The 19899-nt window shown below is 41.8% G+C and overlaps 1 protein-coding gene and 1 long non-coding RNA gene across 6 annotated transcripts in view; one reads left to right on the forward strand and one right to left on the reverse strand.

Moving 5' to 3' along the window:
• Positions 1 to 19899, forward strand: part of LOC121925023 — a 41825-nt gene that overhangs the window by 17864 nt on the left and 4062 nt on the right. The window lies entirely within an intron of this gene.
• LRRC27 (leucine rich repeat containing 27) overlaps positions 2496 to 19899 on the reverse strand; it is an 84529-nt gene continuing 67125 nt past the window's right edge. For all 4 annotated transcript variants that reach the window (XM_042456714.1, XM_042456716.1, XM_042456715.1 and 1 more), the window contains 2 exons: positions 5303 to 5429; positions 2496 to 2742 (listed from right to left, as the gene is read on the reverse strand). In XM_042456714.1, the coding sequence (XP_042312648.1) occupies positions 2590 to 2742; positions 5303 to 5429 (280 nt within the window). In that variant the 3' untranslated portion in view covers positions 2496 to 2589. The remainder of the gene's footprint in view (positions 2743 to 5302; positions 5430 to 19899) is intronic.

Genomic DNA, 19899 nt, shown 5'->3' on the forward strand with positions numbered 1-19899 from the left:
CCCAGTGCCAAATTATTTTGTTCATCCATTTTACTGGTACTATTTTTTTAAAATCTGAATTTGGAAATGTGTGAACACATTTGTTTTTGTTTTTTTACATTAGAGAGCCCCATTCTGTCAGAATGATTGGAAGAGGCCAGTTTTCAGAGGATTGTGCCTGTTTCACCTCTAAGACGATTCAGCATTTAAAACACTATGCAACAATTTATTTCATAGAATCATAGAGTTGGAAGAGACCACAGGGGCCATCCAGTCCAACCCCCTGCCATGCAGGAAATCTAAATCGAAGCATCCCCGACAGATGGCCATCCAGCCTGTTTAAAGACCTCCAAGGAAGGAGACTCCACTTCACTCTGGGGGAGTGTGTTCTACTGTCGAACAGCCCTTACTGTCAGGAAGTTCCTCCTAATGTTGAGGTGGAATCTCTTTTCCTGCAGTTTGCATCCATTGCTCCAGGTCCTAGTCTCTGGAGCAGCAGAAAACAAGCAAAGCTCCCTCCTCAATATGACATCCCTTCAAGTATTTAAACAGGGCTATCATATCACCTCTTAACCTTCTCTTCTCCAGGTTAAACATACTCAGCTCCCTCAGCCTTTCCTCATAAGACATGGTATTCAGACCCTTCACCATTTTAGTCGCCCTACTTTGGACACTCTCCAGTTTCTCAATGTCCTTTTTGAATGGTGGTGCCCAGAAGTGGATGCAGTATTCCAAGTGAGGTCTGACCAGAGCAGAATAGAGTGGCACTATTACTTTCCTTGATTTAGACACTATAAAGCTATTGATGCAGCCTAAAATCGCATTGGCCTTATTAGCTGCCACATCGCACTGTTGACTCATGTTCAATTTGTGGTCTACTTGGACTCCCAGATCCCTTTCACATGTTGTCTCCTTAAGCCAGGTGTCACCCATCCTATATCTGTTCATTTCATTTTTCGGCCCTAAGTGCAGTACCTTACATTTCTCTGTGTTGAAATTCATTTTATTAGCTTTGGCCCAGCTTTCTAGTCTATTCAGGTCATTTTGAATTTTGATCCTGTCCTCTGGAGTATTAGCTATTCCTTCATCTACCAAGCTGGTAATTTTATCAAAAAAAAAAAAAGAGATTAGGTTTGTCTGGCATGACTTGTTTCTCTAAAACCCGTGTTGACTTTTTGTGATTATGGCATTGCTTTCTAGATGTTCACAGACTCTCTGTTTAATGATCTGCTCTAGAATCTTTCCTGGTATAGATGTCAGACTAACTGGATGATAATTGTTGGGATCCTCCTTTGTCCCCTTTTTGAAGATGGGGACAACATTTGCCCTCCTCCAGTCTGCTGGGACTTCTTCTGTTCTCCAGGAATTCTCAAAGATTATTGCCAATGGCTCCGATATTACATTTGCCAGTTCTTTTAATACCCTTGGATGTAGTTTGTCTGGTCCTGGAGATTTATATTCGTTTAGATTAGCCAGATATTCCTGTACTATCTCTTTACTTATTCTGTGCTGAAATTCCCCTATTCTGTCCTCTGCTCCTTTATCCTCACATTGAGCACCCTTTGCCTTTTCTGAGAAGACTGAGGCAAAGAAGGTGTTCACTAATTCTGCCTTTTCTCTGTCCCGTTAATAGGGTTGCCATATCCTGCTTTTAGGCAGGACAATCCCAGATTTGGGGCCTTGGGATTCTCCTGCCCCGGGTTTGGCAATATGTCCTGGTGCTGGCTGGCCTGGACCCCCCTGACCCCCGCTCAGGCTCCCACCCACCTCCGCCAGGCGCAGGTCCACAGCTCCTCCTCCTCTAGGCTTGGCTGCTGCAGCCTCTCCAATTGCCCACAAGGAGCAGTGGCCCAGAGGAGGAGAAGCTGGGCTGTGATGGGGGAAGGTTGGGGCCTCCACGCCACCATTTGCAGCGGTGGTGGAGGCCCCAGAGAAGGCCGCTGCAGCGGCAACTGCCTTCACCGGCGTCTCAAGAACTGTGAGGGGCCTGGCCAGCCGGCTAGGCCCAGAATGATACCGCTGCTGCGGCAGCTCCGAAGCCACGAGGGGCCTGGCCGGCTGGCTAGGCCCCAAAAAAGGAGACCGCCATGGCAAGGCCTCCTCCAGCGGCAGCAGGGCCACCGCAGCAACTACTTGGCAGCATGAGCTTTCCTAGACTAAAGTCCGCTTCCTCAGATGCATCAGTCTCACAGGTACAATCTCGATATCTTTGAATTCTACTGTTGTGTGCCATTTTTAAGAATAATTAATGTTTTTGGGTTCTAGTTGGCTGTGTCTTCCATTTTTCTTGAATGTCCTACATTTTCAGGCAAATTTTGTCCTACATTTTGTCCTGGTTTGGTGGTAGCAAATTATGGCAACTCTACCTGTTAGCATTTTGCCATCTTCTCCACGCAGTGGCCCTACCATTTCCTTCTTCCTCCTTTTGTTGCGGACATATCCAAAAAAGCTCTTTTTGTTGTTCTTAAACTCTCTAATTTTGATGTCATAGAAATATAAATGAAGAAGAAATAAACTTGAAAACAACAATTTTATGAAGTCTGTTTAAAAACAGATTATCTGAAAAGTATGCAGCAGCAGGTGGCTCCTACATGAGAAATATTTACATAATTAAAATGTCATGTTAAAAAATATATTTTGAGCCTTGGGAGCTGGTAATGGATTTTCAGATGGAGGTGGCAGCTCTCCTGTAAAGGCAGTGAACCGATACTCCTTGTGATGGTCTCTTTTCATCTCAGCTATCTCCTCCTCTAGCTTTTCAACCTGTGGGTGGAAAACATTATATTTTGGATAAAAATGCAAGATTTATTACATTAATATTACAGTGTGAAAAGGACACAGTCACATTTTCACTTGTGCCTCCCACATTCATCTATTGTCATCTAAACTGGAGTTTGAAAATACACTTGTCCCTCCACATTTGCTGGGGTTAGGGGCCCAGGACCCCTGTGAATGTGGAAAAACCACAAATAACAAAACCACTGTGTTTTTACCTAGGAGGACACCTCTGTAGGAATCTCTAAGTCCTCCAGTGCAACTCTGTGGTTAGCATCTTCCAGACACTGACCATAAAATTGCACTGGATGAGTTACAAATGCCTAGTGGAGTGTTCTCTCTAGGAATCTCTATGTTCTTCAGTGTGACCTTTGGTTGAAGTTGACCATATTAATAAAATCCATGGATAATCAAATTTGCAAACGTCAAAGCCACAAATGTGAAGGGACGAGTGTATTACTTTTGGGACTACAGATCCCAGAATTCCATGAACGCAAATTTCCAAGCTCTGATCTGGATACATATACTGAACAATTTTCACACCAATACCAGAATAAAGCCCTATATCAGTAAAGTAAGGACCCGAACAGACAGTCCAAAATAAAGCTGCTTCAGGTCACTTTGGAGGTATGCTGTTTAAATGACACACACATCTTAAGAGGCCAGAAGCTGTGCCAGAGCTCCGTCCTCTTAGGATGCATGCATCATTTAAACAGCATACCTCCAAAGTGACTCGAAGCAGCTTTATTTTGGCCTGTCTGTTTGGGCCCCAAGAATTGCACAGAACTCAAAAATACAGGTTGAATTGGACTGCTATCCTCTGGTGTGGTGGTGGTGAAGGTTATGATACAACATCTACACAGTCTCAAAGGTGCTACAAGATCACTTTGCATACTGATATTCCTATATGTCTGAATTCTACCCTGATGATAAATATTTAGGTTACACTAAACTCTTGGAAGCACTTGAGATTATACTGACTTAGAAAAAAAAGTTACAGCTAAACTTTAGTTTAGATAGTAACAAACCTGATCTGATGCCAAGTAAATAAGCCTGAATTTGGTTTACAGTTTTGGTTTATGGACAAACTATGAATCATATATAACATGGTTTATCCCAGTAGACAGCCAATTGTCTAAAACAGCAAATACTGGGAAGCAGAGGTGGCTGCCCACCAACTGTCCTTCCTAAATTCCCTGGCCTTTCCATCTCTTGATGGACAGCACTGTGTCATATAGGCACTCTACCCTCTGATGCTGTGGTGAAGAATTCTTTCATTGGTAGTACTGTATTGCAGGAATGAACATCTGCCAGTCCACTCAGCTCTTTTACATAGAAAAGGGAGGAGTGCCTTTGCTTCAGGTAGCGAAATCTCTTGGCTTGTCCCTTATTTATCCAGTTCAAATGTAACAGCAAAAGGTTACAAGAATTGTAGTGGTGAAATGGGTGTTGCGACAGAGTTGCTAGGCAGACCTGGCTTCCTGGAAGTCAGTCACAGTCCAGGAAGACTGTGAGTGGTGGTGGTGGAGGAATTGGGATGTATAAAAGCCAGTGTGTGTGTCTGAGGAGAGGTTGGAGAGAGAGAGGAGACTATCACATTGTATTTAAAGCATTTAATACAGTCATGTTTAATTTTAAAACTGGGTATGATTGCACGCAGCCACGGCCAGGCAAGTGCACTCCGTATGCAGCCCAGATCCCAGCTGTTTTTCAAAAATGGGAACTTGCCATTTTTGAAAAGCCACAGGGTAAGTACGGCTGGGATCTGGGCAGCATTTGGGTTGCACTCACCCGGCTGTGCAATAACACCTGGTTTTAAAATTAAATACAATTGTATCCCATCAGGGATATTTCACTTTAAATACAATGCAATAATCTCCACTGAGAGACAGTCAGACAGAGAGATGGACAGACAGAGACAGAGGCAGAGAGTTATTTAATAAAGTTACTGTTCATTTTTTACAGTAGATGTCTCTGTCTGAGTGATTTCTATAAACTATAAACAAAGGCAAGCACACTACCTAAACAGTGAACTGGTTTGTGGAACACTTGGGCCCCTGGCCCTTATACATATTAAAATAGTGTCAATAAGGTTACAACAGTGCAGGTGTCAGTGACTAGGGACCTACTGGGGATAGGAAGGAAAGGTAACCTAAGGTTTAAGAGGAGGTCCTGTCACAAGTGTCCAAGGGCAGAGAGCCTGGGGAAGGAGCATGTAAGCATGAATCACTTTCAAGATTATTCAAAGAAACATTTGGACTCTCCAAAACATTACAACTGAACCAGTACTATGCAGTTGGCCTTCCATAGTGGTGGGCTAGCTATCCACAGTTTTGAGTATCTGCAGCTAGCCCTGCTCCATAAAAGTCAGTGGTGACAGATGCACGCAGTCACGCTGATGCATGCACGCTGATGCATGCACATCACCATCCATAGACTTACATGGAATGGAGATCTCACAATATTTCATATCTGCAGGGGGGTGGGAACCAAACCTCCACTGATACAGAAGGCTGACTCTATTTCAAAGAGAATAAATAGAACATACGGTTTCAAAGTCTTCCTTTGCTCTCTCCATATCATCCTGGGGTATCCCTGTTAACCGTTTCCTTCTTTCTTTCATCATAAGCATATGTTGCCTAATACGGTTTTCCACTTCCTTATATTTGGCAGCTCTAAAAGAAAGAGAGGATAATTTTTTTCCCCAATTTGTTCTACAACTCCATTTATGACTTTGCTTAAAGACATTTACTTCACTTCTAAGAAAGACAATTCCAGAAATTTAAAACTTATGCAAAGATGGGAAAAGACTGATATTTCAATGAAGCCCTCTCAAATAGCATGTACATGTTGGGGGAAGTATTTATTTTTTTAAAAAAAAACTGATAAAAGAAATCAGTTATTTCTGCTGAAGTAACTGAATGAGAGCTAGTGAAGTGCAGTAGTTTGAGTGTTAGACTATGATTCTGGAAGCCAGGGTATGAATCCTGATTCAGCCAGGTAAACCCACTGGGTGTCCTTGGGTAAGTCACTTTCTCTCAGCCTCAGAGGATGGCAATAGCAAATCCACTCTGAAGAAATTTGCCAAGAAAACCCTGTGATAGGTTCACCTTAGGGTCACCATAAGTCAGAAATTACTTGAAGGCACAACAACAACACCACACTGAATATTGAATAAACTGACTCAATTTAACTGGATGGTGGGATATAATCCCACATCAATTTACCTAGAAGTATGCAACCCTGAATTCAGTGGAACTTACTCCTGAGCAGACATGCATAAGATTCTACTATTAGTCATGTTTTAAGCTACAATCATACACAAACCTACCAGTGTTGAACACAATGAAATGTATTCCAAAATAAATGTGTATAGGATAGTTCTATACATTTTGGTTTTTGTTGGATTTCTATTAAAGAAATCCAAATGTCAATTGGGAGAATGTCAGAATATTGGGCTATTTTCCAGAGGTACATCTGCAATTATACCATTTGTTCAAAACATATACCATCCAACTATCATGGTTTAGAAGGGACAGTCCTAGTTAATCCTATGCCATCCTACTTTCTCAGCTGCTTTTAAAACAATCCTAGGTTCTCTCCTCCCACTTTCTTCATTCCTCATCAGCTAACTTCAATAGCTGCAAACTGAGCTCAACAGGAGGAAGAGAATGGGTCAGAGACTCACCCTGCATAAACTCAGTACACAAATTCCAAGGTTTATCTGCTTAAATTCACAAGGCTCATTTACACTGGCCAGAATATCTGGGCTGCTCCAGATTCCCCATATTACCTCTGTACTCCATAGGTGGTTGCCTACACACACATCTCTGTTGTGCTGTCCAGCTCCATGTAGGGTTGCCATAACCCGGCGGCCCCCGTGGCAATCATGGTTTCGGGGGGGCCCTCCCGGTCCGGTTTGGGCCCCCACCCGTGCCTTGTTCCTGGTTTGGGGGCCCACTCCGGCCATTGCCGCTGCTGCTAATGCGGCTTCTGCGGCGCCAACCCACCTCCTCCTCTGGCTCCGCCTTCCTCCTCTTCCTCAGCAGCAGAAGCGCCGCCGCCACCGCGCCCCCACTGTGAAGGCTTGCGCGCCGCCCAGGCCTCAGCAGGGGCCAGGGGCAGTGCGTGCGCCTGGCCCGCTTTCCTCCACGCGCACACGCCTGCCCTGCTTCCCTCTGCACGCGCGCGCCAGCCATCATAAGGAGGAGGAGGGGAGAGGAGGAGGAGGAAGAAGCCAGAGGAAGGGTGCCTGAAGGCCAGGGCAGAATTGGGCCAGAGGAGGAGGAGGAGGAGGAGGAAAGCTGAGTCAGTGGCCATTAGGTCTGCCTTGGTATTTTGGGGTTTTTAAATTATATTTAAAAATATAAAATACTTATTTCATTTAATTTTTTTAATTTTTATTATTGCTTTTTATTTTTTATTTTATTAATTTTTATTATTGCTTGTTTTTATTTTATTTTATTAATTTTTATTATTGCTTGTTTTTGTTTTATTTCATTAATTTTTATTATTGCTTGTTTTTATTTTATTTCATTAATTTTGATTATTGCTTGTTTTTGTTTTATTTCATTGTTTATTATTGCTTGTTTTTGTTTTATTTTATTAATGTTTATTATTGCTTGTTTTTGTTTTATTTTATTAATGTTTATTATTGCTTGTTTTTATTTTATTTTATTAATTTTTATTATTGCTTGTTTTTGTTTTATTTCATTAATTTTTATTATTGCTTGTTTTTATTTTATTTTTCTTTTTTAATTTTTATAGAATAATAAATAAATAATAAAACAATTATTTATATACCGGCCCTTCTTGTAAACTCAGGCGGTTGCACAAACAAGCATTACAATGATACCAATTTACAAAAATGGATTAAACAGTTCAATAAAATAATAAAATTCATGCCGGCAAACACGTGCTGACAGGGGGGGGGGGGGGGGAGGAAAGCATCTGGGGCAAAAATCAGGGGTAGGCCTGCTCGAAAAGTAGGTTTTCAACCCCTTCTTAAATTGGCTTAGGGAGGGGTGGCTGAGTGGAGCTCACGGGCAGCGGTTCAGAGGTTGGGGGGGCGAGATAGAAAAGGCCCTCCTAGAAGGTGGAGACTAATCGCCCCTCTGGAAACTCTTAGCAGTTGCTGGCCCGGATGATCTGAGTGTGTTATTGCTTGTTTATTATTTATTTCATATTTTATTATGCTTGTTTTTGTTTTATTTTATGTTATTTTTATTGCTTGTTTTTTTTTATTTTATTAATTTTATTATTGCATGTTTTTATTTTATACATCTTTTTATTAGCATATATACCCACCCCTGCCTGTGTTTTTATTTATTTTTTCATTATTTTTTATTATTAAATATATGCAAGTGACATTTTTTGTGTATTTATGTGTGCTTTGAATGCTAACAAGTCTGCCTTTCTTGGCCATTATATTGATGTGATGATGATGATGATGAGGCTGATGCTGATCAAGAAGCCTCTGAGACATGGCCATGTACTTGCTGTGATTTTTTACAAACTCATGCGCATGAAGACAACCACCAGCCCTTGCCCAAGTACACACTTCTGAGAAGTAAAGTTTAATCTGAGGGAAGTACCATTTCTGCATCTAAGAATAATGCCAAAATGTCCTCCAGTTTGATCATGCCTAAAAACATGCATTTATTAAAATTTTTTTTAAAACCTTCAATTTTTTGTGTGTCCTCCTTTTTATAAATGTTGTCCTACATTTGAAAATTTGGCCCTAACATTGTCCTACATGTGTCCCCGGTTTGGAGGTTCCTCACTTATGGCAACCCTAGCTCCATGACCCCTGGCTTGAGTCATTCCCTCTGAGGTCAAACACAAGGCATGCAATACAGTGCGCCCGCGCCAAACGCGGCGCGCCATACGCGGCGCGCCATACGCGGGCGCGCCATAACGCGGGCAGCGCCATATGCGGGCACGCCTACGTGGGCGCACCATACGCAGGCGCGCCATATACCGGACTTGAGCGTATGCGCTCAACGCCGCGGCGCGTGCGCGGGGCGGAAGGGGCGGCGCGTCCCATTCAATTGAATGGCGCGTGCGCCGTTGCCTCGCGCCCAACCGCGCCGAGCCCATTGTTTCCAATGGGGCTCAAGCATAGGCGGAATTCGCTTACGCGGCGGGGATCCGGAACGGATCCCCGCGTAAGGCGAGGAGCACTGTATTAATCACATGGCTGGGCCATCTTGTTGTGACCTGAAGGAGCACCTCATGCCACACCAGTAGCACATAGAGAAGCAGAACATAAATTGTAGAGTTGGAAGAGACCCCAAGGCCTCCAGATCCAACCCATGCCATGCAGGAACTGTCAATCAAAGCTCCCGACAGATGAGCCACTCCGCCTCTGTTTAAAGACCTCCAAGGGACCTTGTCATGGGGAACCTTGTCAAAGGCTTGTGTAGACAGATTGATGTTTCCGAAGTGCTCCAAATTTTCCTGAAAAAATCAGATACAAAAATGAGTTATTTAAACCAGTTAGAGGGAGAGATAGGGTGGATTTGGTGCAGAAGGGCTTACGTGTGTGAAGACAGTCTGCACTTCTGTCAAGTGAGGAAGGTGGCAAGGAGGGCAGTGGGTAGGGCCAGCAGGGGTGCCCCACCGCCTTCCCCACTGCCATGGCTCCCTCAGCAGAGAGAGACAGGACGTGGGAAAGCCCAGCACCTCCAACTTCCCTGTGGCAGCAGCATTGACACCTTCAGCAGCGGGGAGTCCACTCTAACCCCCCTTCCCCGTGACACCACTAATCTAAGTTGATCAATACAACTTTATTTTTACCACTTTCTGGAATTTTCACTGTGTCTTAGAGGAAAAAAATGTTCAGTGACTCTTCTGAAAGCAATAACAGACGAGAGGTAGAGGTTGACTAAGTGTTTGTCAAAGAAAGAATGGAAATAATATTAGAGAATGTCCAAGGTGTGGCTTGGGCATTCTAGAGTTGTATGCCAAAGAAAAATTTGTCCACAAGCTCTGGAATTACTGGGAGGGTCACAAACACCCTTTGGTCTGTAGGATTTTGGACATAAATTCAAAATGGACAAACCCCCATCAGCTAGATAGTAATCTAGAAACACCCACCATGTATTTATTTTATTATATTTTTTAAAAGTACATTTAATCTATTCTTAATTATTCAAGACAGTACATTCTGTTTTAAATGCATAGTACACAGCAGGTAACCTTTTTTCTTGCTGTTTCCTGCATGTGTCTACAAATAGGAGTAAAATATGCCTATATGCAAATATAGTGTTTGAAGAGTTCTTCAGAAATGCATCAAATTTTGACTTAATTGATGTATAGTTTTGGTCTAGACATTATTTTTATTGTTTTTTGCAAATATGTGAAGTGCTGAAACTTCTGAATTTCAGATAGCATTCCCTTTCTGTCTAGGACAGAAGAGAAACAGGAGGTCCATGATTGTGCCATTGGTTTCAGAAGCGCAACCACAGACCTTCTTCTCTCTGATCAGTAGGTATCAATTGTTTTGTTATCGCAGCTGTTTGAAGGAGAAGATAGCTTAAAGCACTTAACTACAAAGGCCTGTCTGCTCTTTTCAAGCTCTTTGAAGCTTCAGGCCAATTAAAGTTTTTTTTTTCTTCTTGAAAGCAGCAACGTATGAACATGTTGTTCAGAAGAACAACTGTTATTAAATCCCAGAGAAGAACCAAGTTGCAGCAGAAGACAAGTCCAGCAATGCCTGAAGACTAACAGCTTTATGTGTGCATACTAGTGATGTAAGGATATTCATACATTTTCTCCTCAGTGTAAAAGGTATCTTGATAGGTCAAGAGACTCACTGAAAAAACACCTGTGACTCCTAGAATTTCCACGTTTGGAGATTTTTTTTGCATGTGGAGGGATTTTTTTTTGCATGAAATAACTTTGGTTCCAAATATGGGGGGTGGGGGGTGGGAGGAACCTCATAATCTTACTCAGGGATGAGATTTTAAAAATATTTTTCATTGTTGTCAGCAAGTAAGAAATAACAATTTTATATTCATCAGTGCACCTACACGTGCAACACACATAGGAAAGAAAGTGGACAGGGAAAAATGACCATGCAATTTGTAATATTTCAATGGCAAAGTTTAAACATACGCAGCACACAACAGTAGCCACAGAGAGCCACCAGTAATATAGTGTGGGGCAATACATGGATATTTTCCTTTTGCTGGGGAGGAGGTGTTGGGGGTCCCTATTGGTCTCACCATCACCACTAGTTTTGATGCTCAGGCAATGGCAAAAGTGGCTCTTTATATATGTTGCCACACCAACCAAATTTCAGTGGCAGGTCAGTACGCCTCCTCAAATGAGTAATTCTGCTTTGAAAACAAAGTACACAGGGTAACCAGCGCTTCTTTTGAAGTTGAGTGGTATGCTTCAAGTAAATTAAATAATTAAATAAAAATACTGAAAGACCCTTCCTCCCCCCCACCCCCCACCCACCAGCTTTCGGAAGGGATCACAGGCTTCAGAATTAGAGATTGTTTTAAAGCCAGAACTTTCCTTTTGGGGTGGGGGCAGTCTTTTTGCTACTGCTTGTGTTAAAACAAAGTGATTGGACCATAGGTTTAAGAAGTTGATTAAATTAATCATACTATAATAAACTAATTAAAATTTTAAAATATCATATTACCTCAAGTAACAGTACAATTATAAAAGTCAGCACATCCATTTGACTGTAACGCATGGTCCATTGCTAGCCTGTCTGAATACAAATATGTTTGCTTGCTAGTGGATGGCATCCGGAAGGTGCAGTCTAGAGTGAAAAGATGTCATAAACCACAAAGGAGGACAAAAGCACTGTAAAATGTAGGAACATTCAAGAGAATGTAGAACATTACAAATAAAAGTCGAAACACTAATATAAATTTAAATTTATGTTTCTTATCATACTCCATGGAGAATATTGTGGAATTCTTCCTGACAGAAGGTTCAAAAGTAGGAGATGTCCTGGGAAAGGAGGATGTCTGGTCACCCTGGTTGCAGTCCAAAAAAAATCCAAAGGACCATATGTTGCCTACCCCAAGTTCATACACTTATATCTTTGTCCTCACCTTCAATCATCTGTTGTTTTCATGGCATTTATATGTGTCTTCTCCGTGTTTTCATCTTGTCTGGGTGGTTCTTTCCAGCCTTCTAGCTTGTCATGATATTTGACATTATCCGATTAGATAAGGGTGCATGTTGTGAACTGGAGGAAAAGGCACATTATGGCATTAAAATACATTGAGAAAAGATATGGGATCAGTGGCTGAAAATAGCCATAAGATTCAACTTGGTGCAGGCATTGTTTGTGTGCTATAGCACAAGGTGGATTATTCTTCTGGAGTAATCTAATCTGCTAATATGGAAACTAATAAAGGCACCACATCCTGTCTGTCTTAAAAGCTACAGCAGGGTCAGCCTTAGTTAGTACTTTAGATGAAGATCATAATTAATATCAAGTGCTGTAGGCTATATTTCAGAGCAGGAACTGAGAAAAACCACTGGTGAGTATTCCGACAGGTGACTTGAAAGCATACCACCATATGTTAAAAAAAGAATTTCATCAACTGAAATCTTCTTCCACAAAAGAACAAAAGCTCAATTCTATACCAAACATCTGGCAACTTAACAACAACTGAAACTCTTATTAATAGACATCCATTATCAGGTGGAGTTGCCCATAAACCACCTCATTCAGTTGTGAGGATCTGGTTGCCTAAGTCATCAAGGCATTGGATTGCTAAGTGACACACAGTATGTCTTTCTCGAAATATAAAACAACAAGATGATGGAACTTGCATTTTGCCAAGGGGTTGAGAGTCAGTTGGTCCGTCAATCAGTTAATCAATCAGTAACTTCATTTGTATATCTGCCTTCTTCCCAGGAATGGGATCTAAGATGGTTTACAGCATAAAAAGGATCGGCACTGCTTTTCTGTCACGGAATGTCCCAGCTGAAAAGATTGCCTGATTTAGATTGCCTAAGAAACCCCATGTCAGTATGTTGCATAATGTGATCACCATTGGCTCAGGTAACAACACAGTCCCACATTGAGAATAAGAACTGGCAGTTCCACCGCATCATTATAACAGTTGCCTGAGCAAACTGGGACAATGGAAGCCAATTTTAAGGACTTCTGAATCCAAGGTGTGGCTTGCACCTTCTCGATAGATTTCTTTAGGCAATAAAAGTTAGTTTTTCTCTTTTCATTTACTGTAAGCATTCAGGTACTTACTCCTGTTAAATTACAAAGAAACAAATAAATGGAAGTCATTAAACTGACAGCTCTAGCCTGCTGTGCTCTGCAGTATAATTTCAAAACATTCTTACAGATACAGTACAATCTACACAAAGAGAGGAATAGAAAGGTGGCTTGGCTGACATTCAGGACAGCAGCTGCCAAAAGATGGCATTTTCTTCATGGAATTTTCCTCCGGGTTCAGTGTTTTGGATTCTAAAGTGTGGATCAACATTTCACCACTTTAAGTGTGAATTTGTAATGTTATTCACAAATCATGGGGTCATCACCATCATACAAAAACTGAGGTGCCTCAGGCCTATAGACTGCTATTTCTATTGTCATATCCACCAACAATGAAAGCAAATGGCCTCTTGCAAATAAGTGTTATATAATTGTAACAAGAACTGGCTTCGTGTGAGAAATTTTTTCTTCTATACATCCTGAATTTTCCTGAACCAAAACAGTATTGGCATCTGCTGATTTTTATTTTATTGAATGTCATTAAAGCTGAATACCATCTCAAAACAATGTGAGAACCACAGGGAGCCACCTGCCTTTTCGCCTAGACCACAAGCTGCTGCAGTTTTAAAAGAAGCAACAAAATAAAAAGCAAAAAACAAAACTCACCATGAGCCATCTCTCCCAAAAGAAGAAAGAGAAAGATAGAGCAACCTCTAAGCATCCACTAAAAAGAGGAAGGGGGAATGTCCTGCCAGTTGCTTCCTATCTCTAAATTGGGGTGTGGGGGTGTTCAAGGAAAAAGTGTTGCATACAGATGTATACCAAATAGCAGAAGGGCCATTACTCCACATAGTTTATAATTTGCCAAATTTATTTCACCAAGTGCATCCCTGCACAAACAGCTCTGTGAGAGTAGCTTATTAGATAGTTCCTGGCAAGAACTATCCAATGGTGAGATGACAGTGATCCCTAATGACAGAGAATAAACCCCTACCTCAACTGCCCCACTCCATCACAATGTTTTTTGAGTCACCTAAGGGAGACAGCGGCCTTGAGGTTGCCCCATTGAAAGATAATCCAGGTAGGCAGGACTGGTCGTTATTATCTTTTAAATTGTAAAGCCGTCTTGAGTCCCAATTTTGGGGGGAAACGCAGATCATCACCCACCAACCACCACACTAAAAACCCACTAGACAGGTCTTCCTACTACAGGGCTCTTCCAAAAATAATGGAAAGAGGTGAGAGTTCTTGTTCCTCATTTATTGCTGGTTTGTGCTACCTCCATGTCTACTGTCAGTTCTCTCCAGATTTTTGAGTCCCTGAGAACGATAGCAGGGAGGGAGGAGGAATATGAAGGGAAACAGTATTGAGTTCATAACCCTTGACCTAGCATCATTCAGCTCACCTTCAGGCCTTTGTTCAGTATTGGCTCTGGTGCTGTGGACCTGTATGGGGATGCCTTCTCTCTTAAAGGAACCGTAGGCTAATACTCATTAGGTGGCTGCAAAAGAATGACCCTGATCACTTCTCCCGTTTCCACGTAGCAACAGATAGGTAGTGATCTAAGGTACTGAGTGTGAACTGCAAATACTGAACACACATGCCTTGATATATCCCCGTACTGGGGGAAATGCCATGCTCTGGAGGATAAAATGTCCTTCCTTGGTGGGACTTGCCAGTGGATCGTCTAGGACAACAGAATTATCTTTTGGTTATTTTGAAAAAAACAAACAAAAGCAGAGCAACTACAGCTACAAATACCATCAGCAATTTACTCCACTTGTAAGACACCTGGAGGACTGTAACTTTTTTGCATTTCTGCTTAAAACTGTAGCCATTATTTCTAAATGGCACTGTGTACCTTACGGTTAGCAAAATAAATTTTATGAAGATTGACATACGTATGCAAAAACCTGCATTATACACCAACTTTTTTTATTTTTTTTTTCATTTATGCCTAGTGGCCACCTTATATCTTGCACCTGTTTTTTTAAATGTAAATGCCAGGTGGAATTTTTCTGGGGAGGATGGGATGCTATTTTGTTGTCTCCCTACTGGTCAAGGTCATGACTACTGAGTTCTGCCATAGCTACACTAATACACTGCTTGCACCACAACTTCTAATGTAGAACATTTAGGATCTGGGTAGGCATAAGCTGAGAAGTCTGGGATACAGACACAGTGAAACAGCCAAACAAAAGAAAGTTAGAGCTCTTGTTCCAAATTTGTTATTTATCAATAACGTCCTGCTTCCAAAAGTCCAAGTAGAACTGGACTTTGGGCAGATCTGCCCCTTCAAACTCTTGCCCACCCTTGATCATCCAGATAATGCAATTGATCTGGTGATATCAAAAAGGTTTGGCATCAGCCCATTGATGCACACGGTGTTAGCATACCCTACACTCCTCTTGCTGCATATGAGGTATTTCCCACAATGATGACTACGTGAGTCCCATCACAAAAGCAATCAAGATACACCTTCCACCTCACCACAGCCTGTGTCCCCATTCACCCTTTCTGCTATGACTATCAGGGATTCTCTCAAATCCAATCCATGTTTTATCACTCTGGAGTTAAAGTCATCAGCCTTTCTGGAGCCCCTTTGTCAGTTCCACAGGAAACCCATCACAAGCCTTTGTTTACACCATGTAGTTAACATCAAACCACCCCTTGAGACTATGAAATAGGATATAAAATATCCACCTAGGACATACCATACCCATTTCTTTTATAAGGGAATGCAAAGCAGTTGTAAAGCATGGAATGGGATGGAGGAAAAGGGAGAAAATTTAGTTCTTGCTAATACGCATGGGCATCTAATGGAGACCTATACAAGATCATTAAGACCAGGGTCTAATTATCCAGTTGCACCATTGTTATACTAAATACAAAATCCAGAACTTTCAGATATGACATTAAACATAAAATCCTTTCTAAGTGAGTCTTTGCTTCATCCAGGTTTGCTCAAAATAAATCTTTGGCTTTTGAGAAATTGCCTTAAAGAACATGTCAGGGACACTCAATGAAATCTTGATGAAAAGCCAGTCCACCTCAGACCTTATCAACTCTTGGAAGATTTCTCAAAGAAGGCAAGTTATTTTCAGAAAATGCTGTGTGGTAAAGCAAATATGAGCAAATTTCAAAGTTGAAGGTCAACAAAAATATCCCAGGGAAGGATTTGAATTTTTGTTCAAAGGAAAGATTGTATGTGCTTTACAGTGCTGGCCTCTGGCAAGGTCAAGAGAACTTTAATAAAGTGGTAAAATGTTAAGCAGTCTTTTTGTTTAAATTGTGAAGATCTGTTAGTAAACACTGGAAATGTAGAGGATAAAACACATCTGTTTTTCTGTCCTAGATTTAGGTTTTTGTTTTTCATGAGACTGGAAAATGAAGGCTTTCAGTGACTCAAAGAAAGAAAGGCCCAGTCTTTTTCAGTCTTCCCAACCTAGAAATGGTTGTGCCTCCGTGAATGTGTGGGTCAGGTAAGCTTCTGAAGTGTGTGTCTGTTTTGAGGGAGGGAGCGTTACTGGTTTGTATGCAGTATTTGCTCCTTGGTTTAGAAAAACAAACATCACAACGTGCACTTCAGCAGTGGAGAGGGAGGAAGCACACCACCCTGCAAAGAGCTATTAGCAAATAAAAAAGTAATAAAGCCAAACTTTAAGAAATAGCAGACACAACTGTGGGGGGGCGGGGGGCAGGGGAAGGCCGTTTGCTCTCCATGGCACAATATTAGAGCATTTTCTTACACAGATAGTACAAGTGAGTTTGCTGCCCTCTACAAGTTTACTGAAACCATGTGGTGCCTAGTCATTGACTTCATAACTATGAGTTTATTAACTATAATTTCTTTATCAGATTATTCCACCCCCTTTTCGGTTCCAAAGATGTTGTCAAGGTGGCTAAAATAACCAGCAACTAATGGAAATAAAATACCAACCAAATTCCACTCCATGCATTAGATGGTAGACTAAGTCTGAAACTTCTTCTCTCATTTAGTGTAGTCTCAATGGTGCTACAAGACTGTCCGTCCAAGCCACTCGCCGCTAGTAATTGTGCCACTGTGAGAGATACAAATGGTATTTTCCCTGGAATGAATTTTTTTGTTCAGCAAATGTGTCAAAGCATTGAGTAAGGGAGTGGGAGGATAGTGACAATAAGAAGCCTTCATAACACAATAGCTGTATTATGTCTTAATATAAACTATAGATGTCATTATGTCTTCATAGCCAGGGTGTGGCTCTTGGTTCTCTTGATGTTTTGGCCTACAATTCCCATTAGGAGGCTGGAAAAGTTATTGCAGTTCCCAGAATCCTTCCGAGCGGACATGGCCCCTTTTACCAACTTGGTTGGGTTCTGGCAGTTTGAGTCTACAACATAATCCCTACAACTTCTGAAGGGTTATGGGAGTCCTTAAAGTTTATTTTTGTTTTACTGTGTGCCTTCAAGTTGCTTCAACTTATGACAACCCTAAGGCAACCAATCACAGGATTTTCTTGGCAAGATTTGTTCAGTGATGGTTTGCCTTTGTCTTCCTCTGAGGCTGAGAGCGTGTGACTTGCCCAAAATTACCCAGTGGCTTCCATGGTGAACAGTGATTTGAATCTTGATCTTCAGAGTTGTATGAGAACCAGCATGACAGTAGGTTTGAATCATAGAATCGTAGAGTTGGAAGAGCCCACAAGGGCCATCCAGTCCAAGCCCCTGCCATGCAGGAAATCTCAGTTCAATCAACCCGAAAGATGGCCATCCAGCCTCTGCTTAAAGACCTCCAAAGAAGAACTCCACTACACTCTGGGGAGTTGTGTCACCTGTCAAACAGCCCTTCTCTGTCAGGAAGTTCTCCTATGTTGAGGTGGAATCTCTTTTGCTGTAGCTTGCATCCATTGTTCCGTGTCGTGTTCTCTGAGCAGCAGAAAACAAGCTTGCTCCCTCCTCCATATACGACCATCCTTCAAATATTTAAACAGGGCTATCATATCACCTCTTAACCTTCTTTTCTCCAAGCTAAAACATCCCCAGGATCATAAGTCATTCTCCTAGGACATGGTTTCCAGACCCTTCAACATTTTAGGCGCCCTCCTTTGGACATGACTCCAGTTTCTCAATGTCCTTTTTTAAAATTGTGGTGCCCAGAACTGGACACAATATTCCAGGTGGCACTGACTAAAGCAGAATAGAGTGGCACCATCACTTCTCTTGATGAGACACTATACATTTATTGATGCAACCTAAAATTGCATTGGCCTTTTAGGTTGCCACATCACATTGTTGACTCTGTCAAACTTGTTGGTCTACTTGGACTCCTAGATCCCTTTCCCCACATGTAGTCTCGTTCAGCCAGATGTCGCCATCCTATATCTGTGTCATATTCATTTTTCTCCTAAGTGCAGTTACCCTTTCATTTTGTTAGTTTTGGCTCAGCTTGTCTAGTTATTCACGTCATTTGAATTTTGATCCTGCCTCGGAGTATTGCTATTCCATCCTAATTGTGTCATCTGCAATTTGATGAGTATGCCCCCATTCTGTCATCCAAGTTCACTGATGTATTGAATAGCATGGGCCCAGGACAGAGCCCTGTGGGACCCCACTGGTCAAATGGCCTCTCAGGATGTAAAGGGCGCCTTTGTTGAGCACCCTTGGGTTCGGCCAGTCAACTAATTACAAATCCATGTCACGTTACGTTGTCTAGTCCAAATTTTACTAACTTGTTTGCAAGAAGTCATGGGAAACTCTGCCAAAGGCCTTTACTGGAATCAAAGATCATCGATATCCACAGTATTCCCTTTCATCTACCAAGCTGGTAATTTTATCAAAAAACGAGATAAGGTTGTCTGGCATGACTTCTTTCTCTGAAACCCGTGTTGACTTTTTGTGATTATGGAATTGCCATCTACATGTTCACGACTCCTGTTTAAGATCTGCTCCCAGAATCTTTCCTGTTAATTGAGTCCAGACTAACCGTACATAATTGTTGGGATCCTCTTTTTCCCCCCTTTTTGAAGAGGAGACAACGTTTGCCCTCCTCCAGCCTGCTGGCACTCTCCATTCTCCAGGAGTTTTCAAAGAATTGCCAATGGCTTTCCAATAATTACATTGCCAGTTCTTTAAACTCTTGGAATGTATTCACTGGTCCTGGGGACTTAATCATTTAAGATAACAAGGTATTCCTGTACTATCCTTACTTAGGCTTGCTAAATTCCCCACTATTCTGTCCCCTGCTCCATTGTCCTCAGGTTCGCACCCTTGCCTTTTCTGAGAAGACGAGGCAAAAGGTGTTGAAAATTCTGCCTTTTCTCTGTCTTCTGTTAGCATTTTGCCATCTCTCTCCATGCTTCTTCCTTCTCCTTTTGCTGCAGACATATCAAAATAGCCCTTTTTTATTGTTTTTAACCTCTCTAAGCAAGCCTGAGCTCATTCTGCGCTTACCTTTCTGACTTACCCCTACACATCTTGCTATTCTTTAATCCTTTTCATGATTTCCTTCCCCATTTTTCTCATCTTACATGCCGTTTAAACTAGCTAGTTGAAAGTTCCTTAGTCATCCATCCTGGTTTCTTGAGAACAACCTCCCGTTTTTTCTTTCTCAATGAACTTTGTTTGAAATTGTGCCTTCAGTAATCTCCTTTTTCGACTCCCATCCTCCTGAAAACTTCCCTTCCCTTTTAGTATTTCTGACCACGGATCAACCCTCAATACTTCTCTAAGTTAACTGAAATCCGCTCTCTAAAGTCTAGAATGGGGTCTGACTAGCCTGGTTCCCTTTCCACTTTATAGCAAACTCCGGAGAACATGGTCACTCACCTAATGATCCACCCTTGCAACCCCCATTAACCAAGTCCACCTTGTTGTTAGGTTCAGACTAAAATGCTGACCCCTTGTTGCCTCTTCCACCTTTTGGGCCATGAATTGTCTTCCGGCAGTGAAGAACTTTG

This window comes from Sceloporus undulatus, chromosome 3 (genome assembly GCF_019175285.1).
Source record: "Sceloporus undulatus isolate JIND9_A2432 ecotype Alabama chromosome 3, SceUnd_v1.1, whole genome shotgun sequence".
NCBI classification, from domain to species: Eukaryota; Metazoa; Chordata; class Lepidosauria; order Squamata; family Phrynosomatidae; genus Sceloporus; species Sceloporus undulatus.